Source organism: Propithecus coquereli, unplaced genomic scaffold (assembly GCF_000956105.1).
Source record: "Propithecus coquereli isolate 6110/MARCELLA unplaced genomic scaffold, Pcoq_1.0 Scaffold219, whole genome shotgun sequence".
Classification (NCBI taxonomy): Eukaryota; Metazoa; Chordata; class Mammalia; order Primates; family Indriidae; genus Propithecus; species Propithecus coquereli.
Genome location: NW_012147078.1, coordinates 1,285,091 through 1,295,344, shown reverse-complemented (window position 1 = coordinate 1,295,344; position 10,254 = coordinate 1,285,091). Strand labels below are relative to the sequence as shown.

The 10,254-nt window shown below is 32.1% G+C and overlaps 1 protein-coding gene across 1 annotated transcript in view; it reads left to right on the top strand.

Moving 5' to 3' along the window:
* GBE1 (glucan (1,4-alpha-), branching enzyme 1) overlaps positions 1 to 10,254 on the top strand; it is a 278,056-nt gene that overhangs the window by 130,507 nt on the left and 137,295 nt on the right. Inside the window, exons 4-6 of the mRNA XM_012644745.1 lie at positions 5,636 to 5,761; positions 6,595 to 6,730; positions 9,148 to 9,238. Of these exons, the coding sequence (XP_012500199.1) occupies positions 5,636 to 5,761; positions 6,595 to 6,730; positions 9,148 to 9,238 (353 nt within the window). The remainder of the gene's footprint in view (positions 1 to 5,635; positions 5,762 to 6,594; positions 6,731 to 9,147; positions 9,239 to 10,254) is intronic.

Sequence of the window (10,254 nt, the reverse complement as noted above, 5' to 3'; positions counted from 1 at the left end):
TTAAGAATAAATTACAATATGTATGTATATATGTATGTGTATATATTCTCTCTGTCTCATATATGTGATGTTTTGATACAGGCATACAATGTGAATTGATGAAATCAGAGTAATAGGGGTATTCATCACCTTAGGCATTTATCATGTCTTTGTGTTAGGTACATTGCAATTCCACTTTTTCAGTTATTTTGAAGTATACCCTAATGTACTGCTGATTATAGTCACTTTGTTGTGCTATCACATATTGTTCATTCTATCTAACTATTTTTGTACCTATTAACCATTTCCACTTTTTCTTCCCCTCCTTGCTACCCTTCATGACCTTGGGTAACTGTCATTCTACTCTGTTTCCATGAGATCAGTTGTTTTAATGATTAGCTCCCACATATGAGTGAGAACATGGCAAGATTTGTCTTTCTGTGCTTGGCTTATTTCATTTAACATAACGTTCTGTAGATCTATCCATGTTGTTGCAAATGGCAAGATTTCATTCTTTTTTGTGGCTAGATAATATTCCACTGTGTATATGTGCCATAATTTCTTTATCTATTTATCTGCTGATAGACACTTAGTTGATTCCAAATCTTGGCTGCTGTGAATGGTGCTGCAATAAACATGGGAGTGCAGTTATCTCTTTGATATGCTGAATTTCTCCCTTTTGGATATATATACCCAGCAGTAGGATTGCTGAGTCACATGGTAGTTGCATTTTTAGTTTTTTGAAGAAAGCTCCATACTCTTCTCCATAGTAGTTACACTAATTTACATTCCCACCCACAGTGTATGAGGATTTCCCTTTCTCCACATCCTCACCAACATTCCTTATTGTCTTTTTGATAAGAGCCATTTTAATTGAGGTGAGATGATATCTCATTGTAGTTTTGATTTGCATTTCCCTCATGATTAACGGTGAGCATTTTCATATACTTGGCCATTTGTATATCTTCTTTTGAGAAATGTCTATTCAGATCCTTTGCCCATTTTTTAATCGGATTATTTGATTTTTTCTTATTGAGTTGTTGGAGTTCCTTATATATTCTAGTTGTTAATCCCTTGTCAGATGGGTAGGTTACAAATATTTTTTCTCATTCTGTGGGTTGTCTCTTCACTTTGTTGATTGTTTCCTTTGCTGTGCAGAAGCTTTTTAGCTTGATGTGATCCCATTTGTCCAATTTTACTTTGGTTGCCTGTGCTTTGGGGGTATTACTCAAGAAGTCTTTGCCCAGACCAATGTCCTGAAGCGTTTCTCCAATGTTTTCTTTTAGTGCTTTCCTAGTATCAGGTCTTAGATTTAAGTCTTTAATCAATTTTGATTTGATTTTTATATGTGGCTGGAGATACGGATCTAGTTTTATTCTTTTGCATATGGATATCCAGTTTTCCAAGCACCATTTATTGAAGAGATTGTCCTTGGCTTACTCTGTTCTTGACACCAAGAACATTGACTTATAAATTAGAAATGACTTTGATCATTCACTTTGACCTATACCCTATCAAATAGTTATCTTGATCAATATCTTTTTTTCACTGTGCTTTAAGGAATTCTTTTTTTGAAATAAAAGGTTTTCCTCATAACATGAAGGAACTTTGGTAGTATAATTTGGGAAATTTGAATTATATTATTGAATATCTGTGCCTTTTCTGTTATTCTGCCACGCATTCAATCACAAAACCTAGAGTTACATTCATTATCATCTTCCAAAGTATGCTAACACTTACTTCTAACCAGCTGAACATATCCAATGTTTTTATATAAAATAGTTGGCCACCTGAGGAGCATTTTAGTAATTTCCAGTGCATGGAAAAATACTCTTTTGCAAGAAGCATTTCAAAAGATATCCCTACATGAATGAACACACACACCACACACACTTTGTCATCATCAATTACTGTTTCTTATATTGTATATTTGAGTTCTAAATGACATATTCTACATAAAATTTGACTTTAAACAGTTCCCTAAGTCAGTTTGACTTTTACATAGGTAGAGATTTCTTTTATTCAGTTCCTTATTCAATCTAACAATTGTCTTAATGGTAAGCTCCCACAAGTCAAAGAGGATCATTAAAAGGGATGTGTTAAAACTATTAAAAATTAAAACTGTTATAAAATTTTATAATCTCACAAAATATGTATTTGGCCTATAAAATTCATAGTGGTTTCATTTTCATTATTATATGCCTTTCAAGTGATTCAATATTTTTTTAAGTTTTATGTTTTTAACATTGTGTCAATATACCTAAGGTACACAGGATATACAACTTGAGTAACATAACTCTTTACACGTGTGTGTGTGATTACATGATTCATATATTTGTAATCCTTATTACGACACTTATGTTTTCAAAATCTAGAAGCTATAAAAGTGAAACGCAGTGATAATATAGAAACGTTACTAGAAAACAGTGATTACGGACCATCTTCCCACCCATAGTTAATCATATAAAAATTTTTCTATTTTTTTCTATCTTTGTAAATATTTTAGGTTACAAGATTTTGTGCATTTACATTAGGTACAATATATTCTTTCTTATAAGTTCATAGAATTTTTTTGCAGCCTTCAATATAATTCAATAGTATAATTTTTAACAGCTGTACATTATTCAGTCATTCAGTTTTTGCTAATAGAAGTAACACTAACATTAATAGACAAGGATATATTTCTTTGGTCACATCGCTAATTATTCCCCCGGAGTAAACTGCTATAATTAGTATTGCTGAATCATTGGAATTATATTTTTTAAAATGTTTGATGCATATTGCCAAGTTGCTATTTAGAGATTTTATACTATTAATATTTTATACTCACACTAGCAGTATATGAGACTTTTCATTTGATAGTATCAAGTGAACTTTTTTACCCATCAGCTGCTAGACTGACTGTTGGAAGATGAATCAAGCCAGCTATTTCTTCTCAATTTGCTATATAGTGTGCTGATATTTTGAGGTTGTGAATTAAATGATATAAAGTCTGTCTCATCTAAAATGTTTCCATGTGGAATCTGAACTCATAGCAAAAATACAAAATGTATCCTCCCTTCCCCCAACTCCCAAATTTTATAAGCAAAGTTTAGTCCATAGAGGTTATATTCTCTACTCTTTGGAATGTCTCTCAGATTAGATTTATTTAGATTTATTATAATATTCTTATTTGGTTACCAATATCATGACAATCGAGGAACAAAAAATCAAAAGCAAGGTCAAGTGGCTACCATAGACAAGTGTGTAAGTTAGGAAAGCCTAAATTACTGTAACAAAAATAGTGGCAAAATTCAGGGGCCTAAAGAATAGAGGAATTTATTATGTAACAATCACAGTTAAGTGTTCCAGATTTGGTGGAAAGCTTTTTTCTACATATCATTTGGCTATAACTCTAATACTAAGAAAGAAGGAGGAAATGGGAAAATTAAAAGTCTCCATTCCAGCAAGCACCCCTAGTACAAATGGCTATTAGGGAAGGAAGAAATAGAACTTTCAGAAACAAAAATATTAAAGTCATTCAGTGAATGAACTAATACTTCTTTGTCAGGTCTGCGATTTGATTTTACCCTACCTAAAAGCTTAGACGCTAACCTGTTATTGCTTCCTAGATTCTGGCAGAAAACACAGAACTCCTAAGTCAGAGACAAATGATTTTATTACTCATAGCCCAGTGAGCAGTATGAACATCATATTTGCATTGGTTCCCCTTGTCTTCTAAGCCCATAGGGGTGACACTGTATGGCCCAGATAGCTACTATTCACATAGTGGGTTTGTATTATACCAGGGAAATATTGAACATGGAGAATCAATTCTTTTGTAGCAAGTAATAAGCAAGTCAGCTCTGTGTCTTCAAGGGAGACATTATTTCATCCCTCAGGGTTGCTGGCTACAAAAACAACCCTGAGAAATGGCCCTCATTAACAATGGTCAGGGCCTTGCATTCTTGGCATACTCAGGAAAAGACATAGAAGCATCAGAGACCCATGGAGGAACTGTTCCTTCCAAAACGCATCACTGAGTAGCTTCTGAATATACTTGTGTATACAACAAGATAAACAAATTGTTCCAAAGTTATGGGAATTAAATTAAGCGTGAATTAGATTCTTCATGTTCTTTACTTAAAATTTCAAACACTCTCTCTTTTAAAAACAATTATTAATTTATGATCCACCTTTGGAGGGGTTGTAGGGCCATTTGCAAAACAGAGAAAGGATAGATGGATGAATTAGGCAGAGCACTATTCATTGAAAATGAATTTATAGTATTTTGTTCCCTTATAACCTGTTCTGGGTTGATGAGTAAGCAAAGGGTTTTGTTTCAAACATGTCACTTTTGTGTTAAAATATCTCGAAGTGGGTTAGTCCTATTGATTTATGCCTTTGTGATAATTATTGAATAGTAGGAATAGTTGGCTATGATCAGCTTCTTAAGTAGGAGGAATAATGAAGAAGGAGAAAGAACTGGATTCATGTAAGGTAGACATCCCTTTCACCACTCACCTGACCCCTTCATTGTAAAACACAATTTATTCTTCTTTGCTTTCTGAAGGAAATACTGTGGAATCCTTTTTAGAGAAAGCAAGCGCATATTGGCAGCTCTGTGTGTCTGCCACTCGGTGATTTTGGGACTTTTGGCAACTCAATCTCACTTAATATTTGGGTCATAAAGATTTTCTGGAATCAAGTGAGGTATGAATGTGAAAGTCCTTTCTAAACTATAAAGCATTATACAAATATTTAATTACTAAGAATTATGAGTACTTAAGCTTTCCTCTATTAAAGGAGTTTGAAAAATATGTTCTCTCTCAATGCTGAGAGCATAATATAGCTCCTAATCTGAACATTTTTGATTATATTTTACCTGCTTTTAGAAAGTTCAATTAAAAAGATAACTTAGTAAAAAAGTTCCAGTTTTGATCACTTAGAGGCTCTGTTTATATGGCTGAATAAATTCAAAATCCTTTGTTCAGTACTAACTCTAAAATGGTGGATTCAGTAAAATTGTATTTGCATTTTTATTGTTATTTTCTATTATTGGAAACAATAGTGGTACTCTTGGCAAATGTGGAAATAGATGGTTAAAGGGGATAGTGTTTGGTTTTATATGGTAAAGAACACTTGAAATAGGATATAAAAGAAGAGAAGGGTAGAAATTTATGTGTGTGTATGTGTGTACAAATGTTAATCAAACCCGTTATTCTCCTTTAGCTTCCTGAAAATATTATCATTAATTGCTATGAAAAGGAAAAGAAAGAGATGATATAACTCACTTATCTTTTTTTAATAGAGTAGGATTATTTCCTTCTGTTGATTGATTTATTGACAGCAGCTTCCAAATAATAATCCTTGTCTTTTTAGTATCTACTGTATGTTTAATTAACCACTCCACTGGCTGGTTTGCAATGATGGAAATTACCAGGGACTCATAAAATATCCAAGCTGGAAATAACTTTAAGGATCATATAGTAATAGGAGAAGAGGAAAGCAATGTCTTTAGAATTTAGATATGTTCTTGAGGGTCACCCATCTGTGTGGTGGTCTAGAATCTTAAGCTCATTCCTCTTTTTCTGCTTATGGCTGTATTCAAACTATTTTGTATTATCTTGGAGTTTCGAAAGTACTTTAAAGCAATAACATCTCGTTCTCTTTTTAGGTAGTTATTGCTAGCAAAAGTGGAGAGATCTTGTATCGTATTTCACCATGGGCGAAGTATGTGACTCGTGAAGGTGGTAATGTGAATTATGATTGGATACACTGGGATCCAGAACACTCATATAAAGTGAGAACAACAAATCTTTAAATAAATGCCTGTTCCAATATTTCTAGGAATATTTATTTTTACTTTTATAACTTTTATAGTAATGTTCAACACCTCTCTTCACCTCTGGTTTAGTATTTTACATCATAGTGTTCCTCTTATGCTATACATACATCAGAGTCCATTTTGTGTAGCCAGTGAGAGATAGAAGAGAGTTTTTGTTTTAACCTATGCTTCTGAGGTTAAGGGAAAAAATGAATACTAAGTCACTGCTTACTTCCTGATCTGTAAGGGATACTACTTTTTTTTTTTTAACTAGAATTTCTGATTTACTAAAGACTCTTCAGTGATGTAATGTTTCTCCATGTCATGGTTTAGAAGCAGGATCGATGTCCTTAGGAACAAGAAATAGGGAAGTCTATCTCATGAATGTATTAGTGAGGGTAATTTTTACTGCTGTATTAGTTACAAGTATTATATGCATCTTTGATCTTATTTTTCTGTCCTTTAAGTTTTTGGAGTTTGTTGATAAATGCTTTGCATTTGATAATTATGTACATATTCCTCGGGTCTTATATTTTCTCTATGGCTTAGGCTCAAAAAAAATCTTCACTCAATGATATGGCATAAGCCATTACATGATTTTGCTTTTAAAATAGGTATATTAACAGGATCATAAAAAGAATTTTTTTTCCCAAAAGAAAATTTAGTGAATGTAGCCAGTGTCTTTTATATGTGAGAACAGTTCCAAGTGTTTGTCCAAGTTTATTCACCATTTGATTTAACATGTGTGATCAGTTAGTGCCATACCTGAATTCCTGGTTTAATTTTACATGCTATTTTATATTCTGTAGTTTAAGCATTCCAGACCAAAAAAGCCAAGAAGTCTGAGAATTTATGAATCTCATGTGGGAATTTCTTCCCATGAAGGAAAGGTAGCTTCTTATAAACATTTTACATGCAATGTACTACCAAGAATCAAAGACCTTGGTAAGTAATAACTGTGATTTTTATTCAGATAAAATTTTAATGAGTCTGTTCTCTTATTAGAAAAGCTAATTACAACTGTCTCTTTTTTTGTGTTAAGAGATTAAATATGTAATAGAAATGCATTTTATTTTAGTCTTCTCAAATTGCCCTGTAATAGTGATAGCATAGAAAAGAGAAATGGAATAAGATAGAGCATAAGAATTGAAGATATTATTCCAATTTCAATTTTAAGTAATATGAACTGATGGCTTCCAAAATTGTAGATAAATATGTAAGCATAATTACTTTTCTACTGGAGAAAACCTTTATCAATTTAAGTGGTCATTGATCATAGCCTGCTCATTTTATTTGTTAGGGAAAAAATCTTGTATTTGTAAGGTACCTGGAACTCATTTATGTCAGAGTCATTTCATATAGCCCCTGCCTGGACAACTTAGTTAACAACCATTTATGGAACATCTTCTATGTGAGACACATTATGCTAGATATTAATTTATTGGACTGTAATGACACAGACCCTGTCTGCATGGGAACAACCAAGACAGTGAATTATATACTACTGAATGATTGATTTAGTATGCTCCAAATCTGGTATTTTTAATTTTGTAGGTAGTGCTTTTTAAACAAATAATTTCATAGCATATTTAGCACCTGCTCCAATGTCTAGGCAGGACAAAAAGTATATTTAATTGTACTGCTCCTGCTGTGGAGTCCAAATTGTGGTTACGGGAAAGATCTGCAAGTCACGATTATAGTTTTTAGTTATGTGTGGATTCTGTGATGGTGAAGTCACGTTCCAGAAACTGAAATTAATTAAATGTATGGATAATTTAGCATTAATTACTTAATATGTTTAATAGATATTATGTTAAAATTGTTATATTTGAGATATTATTTCATATTATAGAGTGATAAATTATTTATGACCCGATTCTTGCAGAAAGTTCAGCAGCACAAGGATTTTCTTATTCATCCTTGTATCTGAATTACCTAGCCCAGTACTTGGAACATAAATAAATCCAGAAATGATTAATGCCCTAACGATTAATAATAAAACTAAAAATCGGTGCTTGATCATAAGATAATATTTATTACATAGTACAGAAATAAAATATAAATTCTATATTTTGTTATAAGATGTATAATAATTGATTTATATTACTTGAGCAGAAGTTTATATTCATATTTCTGTCAGGCTTGATAGAGTTAATTAATTTTTTTTTACAATAAAATGACCCATGGTAACTTTAGTAAATTATGAAATCATGGGGAATTTTATATTCTTCTTTAAATGTATAAATTTCTAGTTCTGAATGTGAATTTATAATTGTTCCAGTATTGATGATATACTGAAATATGTACATGGAAAGCTACAAGATATCAACTAAGAAGAATGAAATTATTTTGCCACTTATTTGTTTGCAAGTGTTTATAAGTATAATTATATATTTAAATGAAACTGGCATTGAATATGAATTTATATAAACGTTAAGAAAATTGGCAAGCTTATGTGAATTGTACTTTGGGGATAGAATAAAAATATTTGCTATGTATGTTACAAAATTGTAACCTTCAAAGTAATCAAATCATATTCATATTTGAAAATTTGACCAAATTATACTTTAAAGAAGAAAAACCTGATTTACTTAGCTTTTTAGATTTCCTTAGAAACCAAAAGTTTCTTTTTGACTGATTATTTGTGTATATTAAAAATACATTAGTAAATATTTTTAAATATTATCTATTTTTAAAATATAATACCCACCCTTTTGAGCCACTTCATTTACCATTAGAGCAAAATATATTGGGATGGAGAAGGAAGGTGGGGTGTGTGTGTGTGCATGTGTGTATCTATCTATGAGTGTGTACATGCATGCACATGTGCATCTTTGGAGTAAATTTATAGATGCAAAAAATAGTGGAAAGTAGAAGCATTAATAATGACTTTATAAAAGCTACCTTGTGAAAAACATACATTTGGTAATATTTCTTATGCTATATGATAAAAATAACTGAAATATATGTGAAAAGGCAAAATAAAAAAGTATATCTAATGCAGTTTTATTTAGCTTTCATAATCTTGAAGATGAATATTACGAGTGCCACTGAAGTTTAGCATATGTAGATTGGCATCTTTAATATCCTAAGACCAAATTAAGAATAAATTTGCATATCATTTATTGCTTAATAAAATGAAGACATTTCAAATAGATATAATATAACTCTAAGAAATTAACTGTCCAATTTTGTGTTAGAAGGTCAGATAAGCAAGAAATGTTAAAGTAGTAGAATTTTCAAGATGATCAGAGCTTGTAGATAGTATGTAAAATTTGTTGTCTTTAGAACAAGGATGCCTTTTTTTCAATACTTTTTTTGAGATGTGGCTTTAAATTTCTATTTGACCTTTGCTTATACAGGATACAACTGCATTCAGTTGATGGCAATCATGGAGCATGCTTACTATGCCAGTTTTGGTTATCAAATCACAAGCTTCTTTGCAGCTTCAAGGTAAAATGAAAGATTCATTATCTCCATTTTTATTTTGAGCAAAAAATTTAAAAAATGAATTTTTATATTTTATGTAAAACTTTATATCCTATTTTAGGTTAACAGAGTTATTAATAATACAATCTGAACATTATCTTTTACTAAGGTCATAGACTCTCTTTCTGTCTAGCCTTAGAGGTTGACACTCCTTTAATGTTGCTTTTCATGGAATGATTTCTGATAAAGAATGTCCAGTTACCTGCTAAAATTGTCACAAGTTTGGAGGCCATACTTTAATCAGAAAATCGTGTCCTATGGAAGCCATTATTGTAAGAGCTCACCTCCTTTTCTGGAAAGAGATTGACTCTTGTAGCAAGGTCACTGAAGAGGTCCTTGCTAGGACATATACTACCCGCAGAAGTACTACCCTTCCTCTCAGGCTGAAATCCAAGGAATGTGGCTCTCTGGGCAGAAAGACACCAAAGAGTCCTATGCAAGTGAAGAGGTGCTGACCTAAATGATCACAAATTGAACAACTCCAACATTGTTCTACGTCATGGAGTTTACAATGATCATACATACTGAAATTTCTACCTGTAATAAAAGCTAAGAAGAAAATGACAGGGTGCTACAATAGCATATAATGAGGAGTCTGGCAAATTTGTAATAGATCTGAACTGATGTTGGAACTGAGACCTAAAACATGATTAAGAGTTAACTGAGAGAAGAGTTGAAGTGGGAGTAGGTAGATAACGTTCCAGACATAGAAAAAAACATAATCATCCATTTGCCCTTTTCTCTTTATAGTAGTGCTCCATGCATAAGTTATCTATATTTACTGCCTCTACTCCTGGTCTTTCTTGAGCTAATTCTGAGTAGACTATCTGCCTCTTCACTGAAATTGCTTTTGTTAAGGGTATTAATGACCTTGACGTTGTTGAGTACAATGGTCATTTTTTTTTTTTTTTGAGTCAGAATCTCACTCTACTGCCCTGAGTAGAGTGCCGTGGCGTCAGCTTAGCTCACAGCAACCTCAA